We start from the raw sequence: 23,971 nt of genomic DNA, 5'->3' as shown, positions 1-23,971 counted from the left end.
TTGCTATAAACAAATACAACAATCAAAAACATGTATCAATTTTAGCTTGAACGTTTTTTGAGTTGGTTGACACCAGTGCTAATTAGACAATGGCCCGTATTCAATTTGAGGTGAAAAGTCCGGATCCGCGATACTTTTTCGCCGATGACATCATTTTCGCCTGTTTTGATTTTACTCCGTATTCAATTTGAAAGACTTTCCGCCTAGGCACCTAGGTGGAAAGTCAAAGCAATGCAAGTTTCGCCTATGAATAGCAGGCGGAAAAAAGTGCAGAATTGGGGTTTTGGGGTGCAACGTTGCGGGAACCCCCCTGCAGCCTTCAGACAGTCCCCCAAAGGTAAACTGTGGCAAAACATTTTTTTAAAAAACACTTAAGGACACCCCAAAAAATTACTTTGAAAAAGGGGGTGAAAAAAAAAAGTTGTGGCAGGTGGATTTTTCACAATTTTTTCAACTTTACTTTAGGAACTTTTAAATATGCTGACCCCCATTTTCAAGTACCCCAAATTTGCTGGGATAAGTTATTTTCAGGAAAAAATACTCCTGAATACTATTCTGCACCACGTATAGAAAAACGCTATTTAGCAGCTATTGAGCCCGTTTAAAAACACCAAATACCGTCAGCAAGCCAAATTGGGGGGTACCATAGGGAACCCCCATGTCAGAGCATCTTTTGGGCGGTGTCAGGCTGATTTCCCCAAATCTGGCAGTACTTTCCGCCTGTTCAAGTTTCGCTGGGTCCCGTTTTCGCGTACTTTCAAATTAAATACGGGGTAAAGCGGGCATGCGCGCGATGCTTTTCTGTCTACAAAACAAGCGAAGTAGGCGAAAAGTGCGGGCAACGAAAAAGTATCACGGCTCGGCTCAAATTGAATATGGCTCTAAGTATGAACCAACGTGTTTGACTACAAATCCTATCGCATGCAATGTCTCCGCTATTTTGTCTTCATGTGCTGGGTTTACCTTCACCGTTACACGGTGTCACATGGGTGATCTAAAAAGAAAAAAATAACCTGTAGACACCTTAAAAGGAAGGAAAATAGTAACTGCACGCTCCAAGCGAGCACGGAAGCCGGCTTACGCTCCCACGCCACTCCCAGATGGACCAGTCCGTGCATCTGCAGTATACAATTGCCTTCTATGGTACGTGCGCATTCCGCAGATGTCCCCCAGATCTGTCCGCATTTGGACTTTCTGACTCTGTATCAGGTCATTTATATCCTCTCTTACTACTGTATGAAAATACAGCTCCTGCTTTTCATGTTTAGAAAACCAGTAACCCTACAGTACAAAGTATATCTTATTGGCAGACGTGAGCTGATGCTTATTGTACTTATATTTATTATACATTTACATTGTAACTTTGGTTTTGCATTTTTATTTATTCAATTTTTCTTTTTTATAGTTCTTTCTCCTTCATACTGCACATTCATGTGAGCTTGTTTTACTCTCAGAGAGATGAGCTTTACATGTATGTTACTGTTCCCCGTTTTCCTATAAATAAGCAGTCATACCACCCATGACCCCCTTTCCCGAACATTAATGTAAGTGGGGTCAGTTGATATATATAGAGAAGTAACCCAATGAAGATGACACAGGAGGGACTTGTTGGAGTTTTGTGCAATGTGGTCCCGCGTGCGTTTACAGATAATATTATGCTTTAAACATTGCTAATATTTGTGAGGGTTTTGTGAGCATTTAGCGTAACATTCTCTGGGGACACACCGTGCCAGGTTCTATAGGAGTTTATTTGATCTCCCCCGTAATGTTTTACATAGGATATGGAAAGTCAGTGGGCCTGATTCAGCTTGGATCGCAACTGCTAATATGCACGCAATCGGCAGATTGTTCCATACTGCTCATGCGTATTCGCAAACCGGCCACTGTGATCGGGACTACGATTGCAGTGACTACGCAGACCTATCGCAGAGTGATTGACAGCAATTGCCGTTTATGGGTGGTGGTTGGGGAAACGCAGGCGTGCCAGTGCATTTGAACGCCGTTGCTTGGGTGGTGCATAAATTATCCACTGCGATACCAGGCCCCATAGCGTTCAAGTGTACGTGAGGCTGCGATGGTACTTGACTGTACCCAGGCGCTGGCTGGCAACTTTTAGCCTGGGGGGCAAATGCATGCAGGCGGCCCTGGCAGAGGAGTAGCGTGTAGCCAGGGTGCCCGAAGAACGTGCGTGCTATGGCGCCCCCCCTCAAATGTTTCAGGGAGGAGGCGGGTCCATATGGGATTAATGTAAGGTAAAAATAAAGATTAGGGGAAGCCCCCTGTCGTAGTGCCCATATGCAGTGCCCCCGTGTGCCACAGGAGAGAACACTCTTATGCAGGCCTCCAGTAGTGCCCCCAGTAGTGATCCCCCCTATGCAGTGCCCCTTGTGCCCCCAGTAGTAAGCCCCTTATATAGTGCCCCCAGTAGTGGTACCCCCTATGCAGTGCCCCTTATATAGTGCCCCCAGTAGCAGTCCACCCCTTATGCAGTGCCCCCCATAGTGGTAACCCTTATGCAATGCCCCTTAAATAGTGGCCCCAGTTGTAGTCTCCCCCCTATGCAGTACCCCCAGTCTTGCCCTTTATATAGAGCCCCCAGCAGTGGTCCCTCGATGCAGTGCCCCCAGTGGTAGTCCCCTCCCCCTATGTAGTGCCCCTAGTAGTAGTCCCCTCCCCCCTATGCAGTGCCCCTAGTAGTAGTCCCCTCCCCTTGTAGTGCCCCTAGTAGTAGTCCCCCCTTGTAGTGCCCCCAGTAGTAGTAGTACCCCCTTGTAGTGCCCCCAGTAGTAGCCCCCCCTTGTAGTGCCCTCAGTAGTAGTAGTCCCCTCCCTTGTAGTGCCCCCAGTAGTAGTAGTCTCCCCCCTTGTAGTGCCCCAGTAGTAGTAGTCCCCCCCTTTGTAGTGCCCCCAGTAGTAGTAGTCCCCCCCTTTGTAGTGCCCCCAGTAGTAGTAGTCCCCTCCCTTGTAGTGCCCCCAGTAGTAGTAGTCTCCCCCCTTGTAGTGCCCCCAGTAGTAGTAGTCCCCCCCTTTGTAGTGCCCCCAGTAGTAGTAGTCCCCCCCTTTGTAGTGCCCCCAGTAGTAGTAGTCCCCCCCTTTGTAGTGCCCCCCAGTAGTAGCCCCCCCTTGTAGTGCCCCCAGTAGTAATAGTCCCCCCTTGTAGTTCCCCCAGTAGTAGTAGTCCCCCCCTTGTAGTGCCCCCATTAGTAGTAGTCCCCCCCTTGTAGTGCCCCCAGTAGTAATCCACCCCCCTGGTAGTACCCCCAGTAGTAATCCCCCCCTGGTAGTGCCCCCATAGTAATCCAACCCTGGTAGTGCCCCAGTAGACCCCCCCCAGTAGAGAGAGATTTAATAAAAAAATTAAAAAATCACTTACCTGAAACTCCCGCTCCTGGTCCCGCCGCTAACAGCTCCTCCGGCCGCTTTGCATGGGAGAGACATCATTACTCATGACATCTCTCCCATTACCCACTGCGGGAGCCGGAAGATGGCTCCCGCAGTGGGAGCAGCGGCAGCCGATGAGAATCTGACAGTCTCTCAGCGGCTGCTGATTATAGCAAACACACAGCTGCCGGCTCCGGCGGCTGTGTGTTTGTGCTGTGTAGCGCTGACCGAACTCCGTCTGGTCAGCGCTACACACGCGGTGCAGTCTGTGTCACAGTGACACAGACTGCACGCGGCCCGTATGACGCTGCGGCCTGGGGGGCACATGGCACCCTGCCCCCCGGCCCAGCCCGCCACTGACTGTACCGATGGTTTTGCAGTTTTGCTAAGTATTACGGATGTGTGTAAGGTAAGGTGGGCGTCCTTATGTAGTGCATCAGCGGCATTGCAATCGCAATGAATTAGCATACTATCGCAGTTGAACTGAGTGCGTAATCACTATTCCATTTGCAGTTGCGATCGGTAGTGAATCAGGTCCTGTGTTATATACCAACTATGTTAGAAAACAGAAAAGTATTGTGTAGAGTCTCACTGAACAGCAGATTCCCAATGCACACCGTATGAAGTCCCCGTAGATTAAGACAGAGGTTCCCAATGTGGTCCTTAAGGCACCCTAATGGTCCAGGTTTTAAGGATATCCATGTTTGAGCACAGATGGTTAAATCAAAAGACTGAGGTACTAATTAAGTCACCTGTGCCCAAGCATGGTTATCCTTAAAACCTGTACCGTTGGGGTGTTTTGAGGATTCAGTTTGGGAACCTCTGGATTAAGACGAATAACTCTGTCACTTGCAGTTCTCATCATAAATCAGACATTTCCAATACTGTTAAAACCCGCCCACTATTTTTACGTGCGCAGCCACCCTCATTAATGTCTGCACTTGCACCCGCCACGTGCTGGGTGCAAAGATCCCTCTGAAACGTCCCATCTCCGTCCGGACACTGCAAATAAACACAGGTGTCGGTTTACACGCTCACAACGCAACCACAAGATAAAATAGTTCCATGCGATCACATGGACGCTGTCTAGTTGGCGCCCAGAAATTCCACGGATAGCGCGGTCCGTCAATACAGTACATGGATTTTTCTGTTTTCTCTTGCAATCGCCATCTGTCTGTCTAGGCAAAGTGCGGAGCATGCACATTAGGCGCTGGATTTCTATGGCGCATGGCCACATGCAGAGATCCACACTATCCATCCGCATTTGGACATTTGAAATTAGGCCTATTAGCCACAACTGATACTCAGATTGTTAATGAATTCAGTAGCCCTTAATATTGATTCTCCCGGTACTAGAAGACAAAGTATTTTGTGCCCACACGAGACTCCTCCTGTTGATGGACTGTACAAGGAAATGTTCTTCCAGGGGCCAACAATGAGATATTTTTGTCTCCCTATGGGTGAATTAGAACTATGAGATAAGTTTAGTGACTTAGGGGCCCATTTATCAAACTGTAGCCTATGGGCTACACCGCCACTATTAGCCGGTGGAGGGATCTGCCGGAAACCTCCCCGGCTGTGGCTGATGTGCATGTGAAGTCCACAGCACCCCCTGCACTGGTCGGCAGCTCTCCGGAGACATCGCAGCCCCGGATGATACATCCAGCCGGTATGATCGCTTTTTGCAATGCGATCATGGGCGTTACTGGCATGCCCTGATCACGTTGCAAAAGCCATCATTGGCATCATGGGGCCCTTAGTAACTATGAGATAAGTTTAGTAACTATGAGATAAGTTTCGTAACTATGGGATAAGTTTAGTAACTATGGGATAAGTTTCGTAACTATGGGATAAGTTTAGTAACTATGGGATAAGTTTAGTAACTATGAGATAAGTTTAGTATTTATGAGATAAGTTTAGAATCTATGAGATAAGTTTAGTATCTATGAGATAAGTTTCGTAACTATGAGATAAGTTTCGTAACTATGGGATAAGTTTCATAACTATGGGATAAGTTTAGTAACTATGGGATAAGTTTAGTAACTATGGGATAAGTTTAGTATTTATGAGATAAGTTTAGTATTTATGAGATAAGTTTAGTAACTATGAGATAAGTTTCGTAACTATGGGATAAGTTTAGTAACTATGGGATAAGTTTCGTAACTATGGGATAAGTTTAGTAACTATGGGATAAGTTTAGTAACTATGAGATAAGTTTAGTATTTATGAGATAAGTTTAGTAACTATGAGATAAGTTTCGTAACTATGGGATAAGTTTAGTAACTATGGGATAAGTTTAGTAACTTTGAGATAAGTTTAGTAACTATGAGATAAGTTTAGAATCTATGAGATAAGTTTAGTATCTATGAGATAAGTTTAGTAACTATGAGATAAGTTTAGAATCTATGAGATAAGTTTAGTATCTATGAGATAAGTTTAGTAATTATGAGGTAAGATTAGTAACTATGAGATAAGTTTAGTAACTATAAGATAAGTTTAGTAACTATGAGACAAATTTAGTAACTATGAGATAAGTTTAGTAACTATGAAATAAGTTTAGTAACTATGAGATAAATTTAGTAACTTAGTAACTATGAGATACGTTTAGTAACTATGAGATAAGTTTAGTAACTTAGTAACTATGAGATAAGTTTAGTAACTATGAGATAAGCTTAGTAACTATGTAACTGTAGAGCGTTGCTGGTCTGTCACTCTGTATTCTCACTCTTCTCTGTCTCTCTTGCTGTTTCCTCCCTGCCCTCCCTCTCTCTAGGTTCCTCTGAAAGTCTTCATACCCTCTCTGGTCAAGTGCAGTCTCGGGCACACAGGGTCTTGCCTGTTGTAAAGGAAGAGGATGAATTAACCCTTCACGGGAATCAGTGACAGCTCCTTCTCTTTCCAAACTCCTTTTTTTATTACTAGTTTATCACTATATTTAGTTCACACGTTTCCCTCTAAAGCTCCCCCCCCCCCCCTTGGATATACTCTGTATATATGTGTTCACTGTATTTGTTCTTTAATTCAAATGTAAAATTCTTTGTGCTGGTTTATAAACCTCTATATACTGTATAGTGTACTGTGTATGTGTGTCTGCTTTTTGCAATTCAAAAAAAATATCCTTTGGCAAATCAGAATTGTATTTACAAGCTTAATACCTGAGGGATCCAAAGGATGCAGTTCAAGAAATGACATTTGTAGGACAGGTTTTTTTTTTTTTTTTTTTACATATAAATATATTAAGCCTAAGTGGCGACAGTAACAGTCATGAGGAAATCGGAAACAGTTTATTTAATAGGCTCCTACACTATTTAGATTTCATTATATTAACTTGAGCTGGCACTAATGCTTAGTCTGCTAAATATAGGGTTCATCTTTCTTATATATACTGTATGGCACAGATAGACCTCTATGCCGCGCCGGGATACTCCTGGCATTAATTGTTCTGATGTCATTGTATCTCTAGAGCAGCTTTGCGCCATAGCCATGGGTCAAAGGAGGAAATAAACTACAACAGGGCCGGGAGGTGTAAAGAAATATATGTATAAGCATTTACATTACAGTCCTCTAAAGGTAAAAGACCCCTTTAACAGTAGGGGTGTGGATTAACAGTTAGACGGTAAAAAGGTCGACAGCGTCTAGATAGACACCAGATGTTAGACAGTCAATAGATCAACTGGGGCAAAAGGTCGACAGGAACAAAAGGTTGACGCACTGAAGGTCGACATGTAAGAATGTCGACAGGTACATATGGTCGACAGTGTCAAAAGGTCGACATGAAAATGGTTGACACAAACTGGCCGAAACATGCTTTTTTTTTAGCCCTAATCTTCACCCTAACCCTCCCCTTGTTGCCTGACCCTAATCGTCCCTTCTAGTGCCTAACCCTAACCCCCCAGTAAGTTCCTAACTCTCCCTCCTGGTGCCTAACCCTAACCATCGGGGTAGATGCCTGACCCTAACCGTCCCTTCTAGTGCCTAACCCTAACCCCCCAGTAAGTTCCTAATACTCCCTCCTGGTGCCTAACTCTAACCCTCCGGTAAGTGACTAACCCTATAAAAAGAAAAAGCATGTGTCGACCATTTGTTGTCGACTATGTTCATGTCGTCTTTTGACCATGTCGACCATTTGTATATGTCGACCTTCTTACATGTCGACCCTGAGTGTGTCAACCTTCTGTCCATGTCGACCTGTGCCCCAAAGGACAACTGTGTCAAAAAATCCAGGAAAAAAAACTTAAGAATACCCCAAAAAAGTACTTTCATTTTGAGGATGAAAAAGTAAAAAGGGGGGGTGGGACAACCATGAAAACTAGCGAAATAGACTTTTTGGGCGGTCTGCAAGGAAGGGTCAGGTTTTTTTTATTGCAGGTGCGTTTTTTAGTTTTTTTTTAACTTCACTTTAGATACTTTAAAACATGCTAGCACCCATTTTCATGTACCCCAAATTTGACAGGACTTCTTATTTTCACCTAAAAATACGGCTTAATACCATTCTTCACCACTTTTAAAATGATGCTAAAAGCAAGCAATTGTCAAACTTAAGTACCCAATATAGCTTTATTAGGGCTATTAGTACTCATCTATAATGGTCCCCAATGTTAGTGCATCTTTTTTTGGGGGTACAGGCTGATTTCCCCAATTCTGACAGCACTTTCCACCTGTTTCACATTCGCCGGGTCCCGTTTTCGCATGGTTTGGAATTGAATAGGGCGAATAGCGGGGGCGCGCACGATAAGCTTCCGCGTTCAAAACACGCAATGTCGGCGGAAAGTCGGGCAGGTGAAACTTTATCGCAGATGCAAAACTAATTGAATACGGACCTAAAACGTAATATGAGGCTGCTATTGACGGATTTCACAGAACAGAACACAATTACCCTAGGGGCAGAATATATAATACAGCAGAGATAACATAACTGGATTGGTGCCTCTGGGGGCGGGTGTAGTGATCATATGGCAGACATCACAGGAGCTGAGGTGACCCCCCCTAATCTAGCTGTGATCAGGAAGACGTAGTGCGCTGCTAAGCATTAGCGGAGAGAGACGTTGGGGGCAGTTATGTGGGCAGCACAAGGATGTTGCTTGGAGTTGGTGTGGTATGTTAGGTCGACACTTATCATGTTGACATGAAGATTTTAACAGCATGTGAACTTGCTTAATCTACACGGATGACATGTCGACATGATAGAATGCCGACCTGGTGGCCCAATGGTCACTTACCTTGTGGCGACTGCAGCTCTCCAGCATCTTGTTTTTGGTCCCAGCGGTCACATGTAGAGCAGCTACAGCTACAGTAAGACGTCTAACAAACTACTGTTATGGTAAGTAATAATCCCCCATCCCAAAGCCTCCCAAAGTGCTAAACCATAACATCTCCTCTCCAGCAGCCTAACCCTCCCAGCAGTGACCTATCCTTAACCTCCCCCCTCAACCTAACCTTACCAGCAGTGACCTATCCCTAACTTCTCCCCTCAGCCTAACCCTGACCTTCCCAGCAGCGACCTATCCCTAATCTCCCCCCTCAGCCTAACCCTCCCAGCAGCGACCAATCCCTAACCTCCCCCCTCAGCCTTACCTTCCCAGCAGGGACCTATCCCTAACCCCCCTTCAGCCTAACCTTCCCAGCAGCGACCTATCCCTAACCTCCCCCCTCAGCCTAACCCTCCCAGCAGCGACCTATCCCTAACTTCTCCCCTCAGCCTAACCCTAACCTTCCCAGCAGTGACCTATCCCTAACCTCCCCCCTCAGCCTAACCCTCCCAGCAGCGACCTATCCCTAACTTCTCCCCTCAGCCTAACCCTAACCTTCCCAGCAGCGACTTATCCCTAATCTCCCCCCTCAGCCTAACCTCCCAGCAGTGACCTATCCCTAACCTCCCCCCTCAGCCTAACCTTCCCAGCAGCGACCTATCCCTAACCCCCCTTCAGCCTAACCTTCCCAGCAGCGATCTATCCCTAACCTCCCCCCTCAGCCTAACCCTCCCAGCAGCGACCTATCCCTAACTTCTCCCCTCAGCCTAACACTAACCTTCCCAGCAGTGACCTATCCCTAACCTCCCCCCTCAGCCTAACCCTCCCAGCAGTGACCTATCCCTAACCTCCCCCCTCAGCCTAACCTTCCCAGCAGCGACCTATCCCTAACCCCCCTTCAGCCTAACCTTCCCAGCAGCGACCTATCCCTAACCTCCCCCCTCAGCCTAACCCTCCCAGCAGCGACCTATCCCTAACTTCTCCCCTCAGCCTAACCCTAACCTTCCCAGCAGTGACCTATCCCTAACCTCCCCCCTCAGCCTAACCCTCCCAGCAGCGACCTATCCCTAACTTCTCCCCTCAGCCTAACCCTAACCTTCCCAGCAGTGACCTATCCCTAACCTCCCCCCTCAGCCTAACCCTCCCAGCAGTAAGACGTCTAACAAACTACTGTTATGGTAAGTAATAATCCCCCATCCCAAAGCCTCCCAAAGTGCTAAACCATAACATCTCCTCTCCAGCAGCCTAACCCTCCCAGCAGTGACCTATCCTTAACCTCCCCCCTCAGCCTAACCTTACCAGCAGTGACCTATCCCTAACTTCTCCCCTCAGCCTAACCCTGACCTTCCCAGCAGCGACCTATCCCTAATCTCCCCCCTCAGCCTAACCCTCCCAGCAGCGACCAATCCCTAACCTCCCCCCTCAGCCTTACCTTCCCAGCAGGGACCTATCCCTAACCCCCCTTCAGCCTAACCTTCCCAGCAGCGACCTATCCCTAACCTCCCCCCTCAGCCTAACCCTCCCAGCAGCGACCTATCCCTAACTTCTCCCCTCAGCCTAACCCTAACCTTCCCAGCAGTGACCTATCCCTAACCTCCCCCCTCAGCCTAACCCTCCCAGCAGCGACCTATCCCTAACTTCTCCCCTCAGCCTAACCCTAACCTTCCCAGCAGCGACTTATCCCTAATCTCCCCCCTCAGCCTAACCTCCCAGCAGTGACCTATCCCTAACCTCCCCCCTCAGCCTAACCTTCCCAGCAGCGACCTATCCCTAACCCCCCTTCAGCCTAACCTTCCCAGCAGCGATCTATCCCTAACCTCCCCCCTCAGCCTAACCCTCCCAGCAGCGACCTATCCCTAACTTCTCCCCTCAGCCTAACCCTAACCTTCCCAGCAGTGACCTATCCCTAACCTCCCCCCTCAGCCTAACCCTCCCAGCAGTGACCTATCCCTAACCTCCCCCCTCAGCCTAACCTTCCCAGCAGCGACCTATCCCTAACCCCCCTTCAGCCTAACCTTCCCAGCAGCGACCTATCCCTAACCTCCCCCCTCAGCCTAACCCTCCCAGCAGCGACCTATCCCTAACTTCTCCCCTCAGCCTAACCCTAACCTTCCCAGCAGTGACCTATCCCTAACCTCCCCCCTCAGCCTAACCTTCCCAGCAGCGACCTATCCCTAACTTCTCCCCTCAGCCTAACCCTAACCTTCCCAGCAGTGACCTATCCCTAACCTCCCCCCTCAGCCTAACCCTCCCAGCAGTGACCTATCCCTAACTTCTCCCCTCAGCCTAACCCTAACCTTCCCAGCAGCGACTTATCCCTAATCTCCCCCCTCAGCCTAACCCTCCCAGCAGCGACCTATCTCTAACCTCCCCCCTTCAGCCTAACCCTCCCAGCAATGACCTATCCCTAACCTCCCCCCTCAGCCTAACCTTCCCAGCAGCGACCTATCCCTAACCCCCCTTCAGCCTAACCTTCCCAGCAGCGACCTATCCCTATCCTCCCCCCTTAGCCTAACCCTCCCAGCAGCGACCTATCCCTAACTTCTCCCCTCAGCCTAACCCTAATCTTCCCAGCAGTGACCTATCCCTAACCTCCCCCCTCAGCCTAACCCTCCCAGCAGTGACCTATCCCTAACCTCCCCCCTCAGCCTAACCTTCCCAGCAGCGACCTATCCCTAACCCCCCTTCAGCCTAACCTTCCCAGCAGCGACCTATCCCTAACCTCCCCCCTCAGCCTAACCCTCCCAGCAGCGACCTATCCCTAACTTCTCCCCTCAGCCTAACCCTAACCTTCCCAGCAGTGACCTATCCCTAACCTCCCCCCTCAGCCTAACCCTCCCAGCAGTGACCTATCCCTAACCTCCCCCTCAGCCTAACCTTCCCAGCAGCGACCTATCCCTAACCTCCCCCCTCAGCCTAACCCTCCCAGCAGCGACCTATCCCTAACTTCTCCCCTCAGCCTAACCCTAACCTTCCCAGCAGCGACCTATCCCTAATCTCCCCCCTCAGCCTAACCCTTCCAGCAGTGACCTATCCCTAACCTCCACTCTCAGCCTAATCCTCCCAGCAGCGACCTATCCCTAACCTCCCCCCTCAGCCTAAGCCTAACCGTTGGCATTCTGACTGTCAATATTTAAGGTGTCAACATACTGATGAAGTCAACATGGTGCCCTTTGACCTGTTGAGCAGTGCTGATTGCCCTGTCAAAATTACGAATGTCGATACGGTCACTGATGACCATGTGACCGGATCCCCTTGGGGTTATCACACCCTCTATATACTGTATGCACTTGGAATCTTGCCTACCCCTGTTTTTTTTTTTTACGATATTGTTATGGATCTGTACTACTGTATATCTAATGATGTAATATCAACTAGCTTAAATATTAGTAATAAACTAAACTCCAAAGGGTGATCCCTACACCTAAGTTCCACAATGACCCTTCTGTATATGTCATCTATGTAGCTTGTCCTGCACAAATAGCCACGCCCACAGAAAACACCGCATTCTTTTATCGCCAGGCGCAGATCCTTCAACACTGGAGCTGTGCGCTCATCCTCGGATGAACGCACATCCCTCATTTGTTCTGAGGATGAAGGGAAATCAGGACGGTCATCACGTCGTGTGCACATTATCTAATTTGTACCCCGCCTAACACTTTCTCTCACTCCCCCACGTTGCTACTATATTATATATATAATATGTTATGGTATGAAAAACAAACCATAAGCTAATGAGCACTTGGTGTCAACAATGCAACAATAATGTGACTTCCTATTAGTAAGTGATAATACACATAATTGGCGGCCTCTCTGAGCCTGCGCGAAATTCAGAAATTTACAATGAACGACAGAGGATGTGAAACATAGTAAATACTGTATATCTCCATTGTGCGTACCAAAGGGACGTTATAAATGTCATCAAATTAGGATGTCTCAGGTCTTGTTGACGACCTTTGTACAGACTAAATAGACCTCCGAAGAAGATAACAGTGATGATACTCGAGGGGACGTAGGCAAACATGGGAGCTTGGCCACAACCCTTCCTGAATTATGGGCCCACTGAAGAAGCTGCACACATGGCCACGTCATCCTGGCGGAATGGTTTGTCTCTTTTGTCTCTTTGATAGACCTGGGCTAAATTAATCTGTGTCCATACCTCCCCCCACACCTCCCTTTTGCTAGTTCTAGGCAGTTAACAAGCCGAAAGTCCAGCACTAGTTCCTGGCTCTGGGCAGTTAATCATTGCAGATAATAAAACAAACAGAGCTGACTCTTTGGGCGCTAACACCCCAATATTATGTGTATATAAAAAATAAACTCTTTGGTCCCCATCTAATAATAAATCTTAATACCAGCTGCATATTTCATTTAGTATCGCAGTAATCCAAATATGCCCCTGGTAAGCCCCTGGTATTAATCATTACCTACCTCGCCGGCGAAGTCCAGCGATGTCCCCCTCACTGGCGGCATCCTCTGCTCAGCTGCCAGCGATGGGTTTCTGTGTCATACGCATGTTTGGTGGGGACCCCCACACACTGTCCCCGACCCCTGGCCACATGCCCCACGTCAGGTCCGGCTAAAAAGGTTGGTCGCAATCTACTGGAAGCTCGTGGAGCTCCCGCATGTAGATCGCGAGCAACTTACTGGAAGGTAACTGGGAACGCTGGCCTCTGAATCCTCTGATCGCTTCAGAGGCCAGCGTTCCCAGTGACGCATTGAGCGGGTGATATCATGACGAGGAGACTGCACACCTTTACTGGATCCAGTTAGATCCAGCAGGCAGCGGGCAGCAGCAGCGACGGCAGGACCCGGGAGCCCTGACAGCATGGCGCCAAGACAGGTAAGTTTTTTCGCAGGGGTGTGGGCGGGGAGGGGAACTAGTACTGGGGGCACTACTTTAGGGCGCACGACTACAGGGGGCATTGAATAAGGAGCACAACTACAGGGGGCATTTGGGCACAACTACTGGGGGCATTAGAGAAGGGGCGCAACCACAGGGGGCATTAGAGAAGGGGCACAACTACAGGGGGCATTGGAGAAGGGGCACAACTACAGGGGGCATTGGAGAAGGGGCACAACTACAGGGGGCATTGAAGAAGAGGCACAACTACACGGGGCATTAGAGAAGGGGCACAACTACAGGGGGCATTGAAGAAGAGGCACAACTTCTGGGGGAATTGCAGGGGGCACAACTACAGGGGGCATTGGAGAAGGGGCACATCGACTGGGGGCATTGTAGAAGGGGCACAACTACAGGGGGCATTGCAGAAGATGTACCACTACTGGGGGCAGCGGAGAAGGGGCATAACTACAGGGGGCTTCAAAGAAGAGGCACAACTACAGGGGCATGGAGAAGGGGCACAACTACTGGGGGCATTGTAGAAGGGGCACAACTACAGGGGGCATTGCAGAAGGAGTACAAGTACTGGGGGCATTTGAGAAGGGGCACAACTACAGGGGGCATTGGAGAAGAGGCACAACTACTGGGGGCATCAGAGAAGGGGCACAGCTACAGGGAGCATTGAAGAAGGGACACAACTACTGTTGGCATTGCAGAAGGGGCACAACTATATATATATATATATATATATATATATAACTTTTATTGATAGGGGCCCCCACTTGTTTGTTGCCCAGGGGCCCCCACAGAGCTTAATATGGCCCTGCCTGGCAGTGCCTGGAAGGCTTCGCTAAAGCTGGAAAGGCTCCGCTGGGTCTCCATTGCCGGCAATAGGGAACGTATCGCTCTCACCTTGTATAGATGGCAGAAGCATGTTGCAAAAAACAACAGTAAACAACAGTAAATAGGTGAATACTTAGAGCAGGGCATAAGCCCTTTAGCGAGTGTTTAAGGGGTTATTCCTTGTTGATAAATATGGCCCTTAATGTTTTGAAACTGGATATGTAAATTCTGTGATAAGCAGTTCATGCCGGCTATTCCAGTTCAGCTACAGTATATAGCATTTCTTTGTATTGTAGATTTTTCAATGTTAAGCTTGTCTACAGCTGATGTCTTTATTTAACCTTTTCTATGTACTACAAGCCTATATTAGTATGGCCATATTTATCTTTTACAACTAAATGTTACTGTGTTGCAGTTATGAAGTCTGTCTACTGCTGAAACTTAAATATTTGTAGCTATATAAAGATTATTTGAAAAGGAAAGCGTCCAGTATTTTCTCTGCCATTCCAAGAGTTTTACAATTGATTAATTTTATTGGAGTATCATTAGCGGAACATCATTGTAGTTGTGTTTCTATTGGCTTAATAATTTTAAGCTTTATTAAGAGCTAACCCAGGCTATTTAGGTGTTGCTGCTGAGAATTGATAATGTGTTAACCTTTCTATTCAGACATTATTAGCGCCTAATGTATTTTTGTGTGTGTGTGTTTTGCTAGATTTTTCAGTCTTAGGGCCACATTCAATTAGATGCAAAAAGTCCATTGCCGGATTTTTCGCCGACATTGTAGGTTGTGGGTGCGAAAAAGTATTGCGCACGTCCTCATGTATCCCCGTATTCAATTCCAAATCGGCGAAAATGGGACCTGGCGAAAATGAAGTGAGCGACAACTGCTGTGATTTTTGGGGAAATCAGCCTGACTCCTGTAAAGATGCTGTGACATGGTGGTTCACTATGGGTACCCCCGATTAGCCCTGCTGAAGGTATTTTGGGTCTTCAAATGGTCTCAATAGGTGCTGTTTAGCATCTTTGAAAGAGTGATGAAGAATAGCATTTAAAAATGGTGCACAAATCATATAAATGTTGTATATAATTAAAATATATCTTTTATTAATTACATATAGAATGAATTTATTTAAAAAGAATGGTGAAATATTTATTTTTATTTTTTAATAAAATCTGTGTAGAAGATTGTGTGTTCTTTAAATAATGGATTTAGGACCTCATTCAGAGTCGGTCGTTGCGGCCGCTCGGTCGTAGGGGGAAGGGGCCGGATATGCAAATGAAGCGATCGTAAGTTGCGTTGCTAAGATGGGTTCGTTAGCGGAACAACCGAGGGTAAGAAGCGGTCATAAGACTAAATACACGCCCCCTTCTCGATCGCAACACACGTCATCTCCAGACATATAAGGATTAATCGAGACCATCGGGACCCCTTGGAGCTGCTCGCAGCGCTTAAGGCTGACCATACCATCTCTTAACCACTACGATCTAGTCAGTGTAATAACCACCCATGCCACGTGTGCCATGACACTACTTTGTTAATTATGCACTCCCATTAAACTCCCCTCGCAAAGTCAGGCACGCCTGTGTTCGGATCTCCAAACCCCCATTCACAAGCACCTTCCCCTGTTACCACCCACAAATGGTTCATTCTGTCACTCAAACTACCGACCTGGCTGTGTTTAAGGAGAGAGCAATTTCTGATCGTAACAGCTAGTCTGCGCACGTGCATTGCGAATTTTACCCATGCGCAGTTTAGCAAACATCGGTTGCGTACGACCGAGCGGCCGCAATGACCGACTCTGAATGAGGTCCTTAGTGGTTTAGTGTGCCAATATAATGTATATGTAGATTCACAATTTTCCTATTTAATTATTTTTGGATCTTTCATATTATATTTGGCAACTATTTCAGATAACTGTTCAACAATTAAACAATGTTGCAATATTCTGTGCTAACATTGTACTTTTAATTTGTTGAACTAGCCAACGTCTTAACCTGCTGAAATTATATGCACTATATTTCCTATACTAAAAGAACAAAGATATACTGTATACTTCAAAATATCTTATTTGTGTCTAATTATTATATTATTATATCTTAGTCAGGAGACAAAATAAACATATATTCCTGGATGATTCTGATTATATATCCAATTATTTTACTACATGACACACACACAATAATATCAGTATATAAATTCAGCAGTTTAAGAGGTTGGATAGTTCAACAAAATAAAATACAATGTTAGAGCAGAAAATTGTAACATTGTTTAATTGTTGAACAGTGGTCTGGAATAGTTGCCAAATATAATATGAAAGATCCAGACAGAATTAAATAGGAAAATTGTGAATCTACATATATATTGGCACACTAAACCACTAAAGAACACACAATCTTTGACACAGATTTTATTAAAAAATAAATGTCACCATTCTTTTTGAAAGTTATATTTTAATTATATACAACATTTATATGATTTGTGCTCATTTACATTATACTTTTTGCTCATTTTTGGATGTTTGTTTATAGTGGGTAGCACCTCTCCCATAAGGTAATGATACATATGTAAATTAATATTGGAGAGTATATCATATATGAAACTGGTGTGGTTGTATCTCTAAACTTCTACAAAGAATAGCATTTAGCTATTTTTTTATGGGGAAAAATTAGTAGTTCCAGCAAATTTGGGGTACATGAAAATGGGTGCAAGCATAGTTTAAAGTAGCTAATATAAACTTTTAAAAATCGTGAAAAATCCACCTGCCGCAACCACCTGCAATAAAAAAAAACACCTGGGGCATTTGGGTATCCCCCCCCTTAGTTTATTTAGCTAGTTTAGAAGTTTGTCCCCCCAATTTTTTTTGCCTCCAAAACGAAAGTACCTTTTTGGGGTGTCCTGGGTAATGTTTTAAAATTTGGGCGGACAGTCCAAGGGGTGCAGAATGGTTTCTGGAGGTATGTACCCCAAAACCACAATTCTGCACTTTTTTCTGACACCTAATCTTAGGTGATACTTTTTTTGCAGGGTTGTATCCATTGATTTTTCGCACCGGTGAAAAGTCGGAAGAATTGAATACGAGGATAAATGCAGATTGGCAAAAATGACGTCATCAGCGGAAAAAATATCGCCGATAACGACTTTTCGCCAACAATTGAATATGGCCCTTTGACACCTTAAGTTTAAGAGAGCGCTGGGACATCCATGAACAAATAGCCGAGAGACAGCTGGGGATACGAGTGAGGAGAGAGGGGGGAGAGATCAGCAGAGGAGAGGAAGATCTGAGTGGCATCAACATTGAGATGGTATTGGCCAAAAGAGCTGATAAGTTCATTTAGAGAGGACGTATAGAGGGAGAATAGGAGAGACACCAGAACAGAAGCTTGGGGGACACCTACTGATCACGGATGAATGGAGATTCTCTTCTTTATGCATGAGATTCTCAGTGAAGTACTGTATAGGGAAAGTGAGTGGAGAGGGCACACAATAGTGTAATACTTTTTAAACTTAATTTATTCTTATACATATTAAAACATAATCACCCTTTTCAAGGGACATACAAGATGTATTCGTACCAGATTACTACAAGAAATGAGCCATATGTACAACACTCCTTGTGATCTCCTGAAATCTCCAGAGTGATTGATGGGGTCCCAAAAGATGTTGTGGAAGATAAGAATAGTTCTTCTTTTAATAGTAGTCCTGATAGCCACACACCGCTAATGCATTTTGACATGTCTCAATAAGTCTTTGTCAAGGCACAGTAGTGTGGTCAAGATGGTGGCTTTAACTAGCTTATGTTGAAAGTACAGTCTTCCTGTTTGAGGGCTCTCCTGCTGTGAGCAAGAACACAGTGGCTAATTTATGGATGCCCAGAAATCAGTGATTAATGGCTACAATCATGCCTGCATTTCTCTAACCACTCCCATTTATTTCCCCCAAATGCTGACTACCTGTCACTCACTTTACGAATTAATCCTGTGTGGGTGTAATTTCAAATTGTTTGCACACGCGCTGTGTATGCATACACGCATGCACAATGGCTAATAAATATAAGCATTGTGTCCACATCTGAACAGGCTCCTTTGTTTCTTGTATAGTTTGAAGTTTGCAGTAGACAAAGTTAGCAAAGTCTTTGCTGTATCTTTTAGGTGGTCTTTCTTTGTTGCTCCTCATAGAGCTCCTGCTCTGTAAATAATCACCTGCATACTGTATGTAGGCTATTTCTGACATGCTTCCTGCTGTTGGCATGCCTAGCACTATAAGTTTTTGTGTGGTGTTGCAACATCCAGCTTGTCTTTGATTGAAGCTCTCTCGTAAAAGACTACATATTTTGACTTTGAGTCTGTTCATTGACAATGTCCCACAATCTATATCCTTTGTTTTTTTGACAATATTCAAGCATAAGAAATGAGTTTGACTCTAGTCCTATTTTGTGCCTACTTTCTTTAGAGATATGGGCATATGCTTTACACCCAAATCTATTATCCAGGCCCACATCATTAAACATTGGGCCTGATTCAGAGCTATTTGCGCTCGATTGTTCAGAAAAAGGGGCCGGCTATTTAAATTGAGCGCTCGCTCTTTGCGGTCTGTTGACGCCACTATGTCTGAGTGAGCAAACGAAACATGCGCTCGCTATTTTGTGAAGACGCCCCCTGGGCGCTCGCATCCTACGTCATCTCCGCTATTTATTTGATTAATCGAGTACATCGAAAGGCGTCTGAACTGCTCGCAGTGCTTGTGGTAGAATTTTCCTACCGCAATCATGTGAACAGTTCAGGCTAAGAAACAACCAAGTGACGTGGTCGATGACGCTGCTTTGTTGATTATGCACACCCTTAAAACGCCCGTTTTTACCGTTTGGCACGCCTGCGTTCGGATCTCCACTCCACGTTTTCAAACACCTTCCCCTGTTACCACCCACAAACGCCTCATCCTGTCACGCAAATTAGCAGGCACTCGCTATTTTGCGAGCGCTCGATTTCAGACCGCACTGACTGGTTGGCGCATGCGCATTTTGACCCATATGCATGCACAGATGTGCGAACATCGCTCGGAGCAAACAAGCGGCCGCTTACGAGCGGCTCTGAGTCAGGCCCATAGTTCTTGCTTTCTCAGTTATTGTTCTGTCTATCTTTTAACTAATCACATTCTACTCAGGTGTGTAGGCATTCGTCAGTTGGTGTTGAACTTTTTATTTTTAGGTCTGATTGAGTTTCCACTAGATTTTTGTATTCTGCACTTTGCTTTCAGGAAGTATACATGCATTATCCTTGTAGCATCATCTATGGGTGTCATGAAGTAACAGTTCCTACTCATTGACACCATCTGCACTGATATACACACGTCCATGTGTTCTAGTACCAGTGGTGCTCTCGCTCTGGGGCAACGTGTATGCAACTTTCACTAGAAGCTTCTGTACATTTTCATATCCTAGATGACCCGGGGCCTGATTCATCATGGAACGCAGTTGCAAAGATGCACACAATCGGTTGATTGTTGCGTTCTGCGCATGTGTACGCATCGTAGTGCACGAACTAGCAATTGCGATGGGAACTACGATCTCAGAGGCTACGCAGACCCAGAGCAGAGTGAATGAAAGGAAGTGCCATTTGTGGGTGGTGACGTGGGGGTGGTCAGGCTAAGGCAGGCGTGCCAGTGAGTTTCAACGCTGTTGCAGGGGCGTGCATAAATTATCCACTGTGTGGCCATAAGCAGCCATAGCACTGATAGCGTGCGTGGCTGGTAGCAATGTCTGAGCAAGGTCAGGGCTTGTGCAAGTGTGCATATGGGTCCGATGTTACTCGATGTTACCGATTGTTTCGCTATGTTGCCCTAGTATATGGATGTGAGTAAAGGAAAGTTGGCGTCCTTATGTCTGGCTGCGATCGCAATGTGAATGCACATATTTTATAGCATGGCTGATATTAGCAACAGCGCTGCATGCGTATAAGCAGAATTGCGTTCCGTAGTGAATCAGGCCCCCCAGTCTCCTTTGCCATAGTTCAGAAGACTGCTTGGAATCTGAAGCTGCCATCGCACTACTCTCCTCAGGGTGTAGAATATTCAGTTGTTGGCACTGGGCTGCTGCTGTAATTACAATCCCTCTTTTATTGTACATAACACACTGTCTCCATGAGATATGGGGGGTCATTCAGACCCGGTCGTTAGCGCCGATGCGCTCGAACCGGGTCGATGGCTCCCCACAGAGCATGCGCACGACGGCACCGGCGTGCGCATGCGTGAGACCCGCTACGACCAACAGCGCCGGTCGTAGCGGGTCTCGATCCAAAGGGGGCGAGCTGTCGATGTTGATTGACAGCTCGCCCCGTTTGGAAGGCGGGCCGGGGGGGTGGCAGCCCAAACGGAGGCGTTCCCATGGGGCCTGCCGTTTGGGGGCGGCCCCACTGACATCACTAGTGATGTCAGAGGAGAGCTTCTGGCTCTGACAGAGCCAGAAGCTCTCCGGGGCTTACGACAAGGGAGACCCTACCCTAGGGTCTCGTCGTAAGCCCCGATGGTTGCGATGGTCAGCCATCACCAGAGCGGTCGTTAGAGCTGTGGTTGTTAACCCACAGCCTAATGACCGCAACAGAGGCGGGCGGTCAGGATGCAAGTGGCCGCCCAGTTTCTGAGCGACCGCTTGCATCCTCCCATGGACCTTGTATCCTTTATTTTTCCAGTACCCTGATGACAATCAGATTGGTTCTAGATTTGATACAAATAGTACATCTTCTATGTCTGCGGCAACTGTTTTGCTGTTGATCCTGAAGCGCACAATGATCTTTCGTGGCATTTAGGACTTTGGGCCTGATTCAGCAAGGAACGCACAGGAGAGAACGCACGCACTTGGACAATGTTTCTGTACTGCGCATGCGTATGCATTGCACTGCACGTGCATGAACTAGTCAGGCAATTTGGTAAGTGTACGCAGACTACACGCAACGTGTACGTAGACCCCTTCCGATATTGATTGACAGGACGTGCCATTTGTGGGTGGTGATGGGGGCTGGTCGGGTGAATGCAGGCGTGCCTGTGCATTGGGACGCTGTTTTAGGGGCATCCATAATTAAGCCAGTGTGGCGACACACTCCACAGCTAAGCCTATCCCAAGGCTTCATCTACATCATCTGGTTTGGGGTGCTCCCCAGGATCACTAGTGACATAACATAGCTTCTCCCAATTCAACTGCATCTGCTTAGCAAATTGTCATGTGGCACAGTTCTTTGAGACTGCTAACTAGGCGAAGCCCATACTAGCCCCTGTACTGTACACGTTAGCCCTTAGTTTGAGCAAAGGACTTTTTTTTCTATTATTCACACAAATCCTTTTATTCCATGTTGCTGCAGCTGTTTTCTCCTGATGCCGGTATTCTTCACATGCTGGTAGCTGGGCCCATAACTTATTGGCAGAACCTATGTTGTTGATAGATGTCAGTGCTGTGCGATTTAGGTCAGTCCACATGACAGGTTATCAGGCTTGTTGGTTTATGAACAAACAGATGACAGGATGCAGGGTAACACAGGGGTTAATGCAGGCATGCACATATAGTGGTATGAGATAGATCCAGCCAGGAACTGCATGGTTAATGCAGGTGGTGTTTGTAGATAGAGTAGCCACACCTGTATATACAGTACACATAGTGGTGGGAGTTGCCCTCGAACAGTAATCCATGGTGACACAATGGGGTTGTAGTACCTATAGCAGGGGTAGCAATCCTCGGTCCTCGTGAGCTACCAACAGTTCACGTTTTCCAGACCACCTAGCAGGTGCACAGGTGTATTCATTACTAACTAACACATTTGAAAAGATCCATAGGTGGAGCTAATTATATCACTTGTGATTCTGTGAAGAGACCTGCAAAGCATGCACCGTTGGTAGCCCTTGAGGACCAGGGTTGGCTACCACTGACCTATAGCATATTCCCAGTATGTGGCACAGACACTCAGGGGCACGTCTTCTCAGAATTAAGGACAGACTTAGAAAAGGTGCAGAGACACCACGCACGTGCAGTAGCGCACTACGGATCCAGGTCAGAGGTCGCAGCAATGACGCAACTCTAACAGTGCCCAGAATGTAACTAACAGAGACAGAGTAAAGCGCTCCCCTTCCAACACCCTTCCGCTAATAGCATGGACCTAACTCTGAGTAATGAGAGTACCCACAATGGGTAGCTCCATCAATAAAAAGGGTAGATGAATCAAATCTTAGAGAGAGAGAAGTTGCCCATAGCAAACCATCAGCTTTTAGCTGTCTTTTATCTTGCACAGCCTTTATAATAACGTGTGTAAGCTAATTGGTTGCTATGGGCAACTTCTCTACTTTCTCTTTCTATGTTTTAATTTTCTACCCCAAAGAATGCAACAGGTGATTAACATGGAGGAGTTACATACAAACTGGTATAAAACAGAGTATTCCCCAATTCACAGCGGCTTCCAGCAACAGGAACTATTTGCAACTGCTTCTAAAATAATAATAAAATGCATGTCCCCATTGCATAGATATGTAAGTATATACTGAATTATTTACTATAAATGCTTTTGCTAATGAGATACATACAAGGCAGTTGGGGGGAATTCAGTTGTTCTGTCGGCGGCTTTTTTTTTACGATGCCGGACAGAGCAATTCGATTGTTGCTCTGTCAGGGCGCGATAGCCGCCGGCGCCGGCCTTTCTGCACGCACTCTGCGAGCAGAAATGTGTCTGAAACACCCTGGTTAGGGTTTGCTAACCGCAGATAGCGCGCCCTAACCAGAAATTAAGACGGGTTTAGCCATTTTAGATGGCTAAACCTCGTCTTTCTGGCGGCGAAGAGGGCAATAATTAATGAGCGCCCAGAACAATTGAATATCAAACTGGGCGCTCATTAATTATCACGCCCAAAAAAAAGTTTGAATCGCCCCCCAGTGTGTCTATAATCAGGCATACCAACAACCGTCAGAAGCGGCAGCTCTGAGAGGCAGCACATTCTTAGGATACAATTATAGGGAATGACAGGAATTTTCTTATGCTCGTCTAAACTTTCTAAAGTCTCGTAAACTTCCGGCCCATGGCTCACCACAGACATGTACATGACATAACCATAATTCTTTACATACTTTAAAGTCATAATACTAAAATATAATGAATAAAGAGACAGAGGGGCCTATCTATTTATCAAGACTAAAATAACATTTTTAAGGACATTTTCCTTAATTACCGTTATCACTGATTTCTCCTGGTTAAGTCCCCCTGCGTTCATTTCCACACTCCCCATACATTAGTACATTAGTATGGGGATATGGAAATTATGCTATTCATCAAATTCTGAAAATTAGGTATTTTCGGAATTTGATGGAGTTACTATCCGCCACTCTGAGGTGGTGTATAGCGGGTGACACTTACCTGTGTCAGTGTGGGGAGGTCCTCCTCCGCTCCCTTCGGTGCTCCCTGGTCTCAGGCAGAACACAGTAAAGTTTAGAAAAAAAACAAAACTTTTTTTTTCTAAACTTTACTGTGTTCTGCCTGGAGAACACAGTGTCAGGACAGCAGACGGAGCCGGAGGCGACTGCAGCGGGTAGGTACTGTAAGTCGGGGACGGGGGGTAGGTGAGGGGAGGGGGTTGGGGGACACACACAGAATTACCGCAACTTTAGGCGGTGCTGTGCATGCGC

At 46.3% G+C, this 23,971-nt stretch overlaps 1 protein-coding gene across 2 annotated transcripts in view; it reads left to right on the top strand.

The window, feature by feature from the left end:
- The window catches only part of LOC148501231 (transmembrane inner ear expressed protein-like), a 223,917-nt gene that overhangs the window by 140,917 nt on the left and 59,029 nt on the right, over positions 1 to 23,971 (top strand). Inside the window, exon 4 of one of the 2 annotated variants that reach the window (XM_088450795.1) lies at positions 6,154 to 6,420. The exons of the other annotated variant lie outside the window; for it this stretch is intronic. Coding sequence (XP_088306921.1) covers positions 6,154 to 6,263 — 110 coding nt within the window. The 3' untranslated portion in view covers positions 6,264 to 6,420. Of the gene's footprint in view, positions 1 to 6,153; positions 6,421 to 23,971 lie in introns of those variants that run through there. 2 annotated transcript variants of the gene reach the window in all.

This window comes from Taudactylus pleione, unplaced genomic scaffold (genome assembly GCF_031769625.1).
Source record: "Taudactylus pleione unplaced genomic scaffold, aTauple2 ptg000524l, whole genome shotgun sequence".
In the NCBI taxonomy this organism is placed as follows: Eukaryota; Metazoa; Chordata; class Amphibia; order Anura; family Myobatrachidae; genus Taudactylus; species Taudactylus pleione.
Note: the sequence above shows the minus strand (reverse complement) of the source record. Positions and strands in the feature narration are given on the sequence as shown.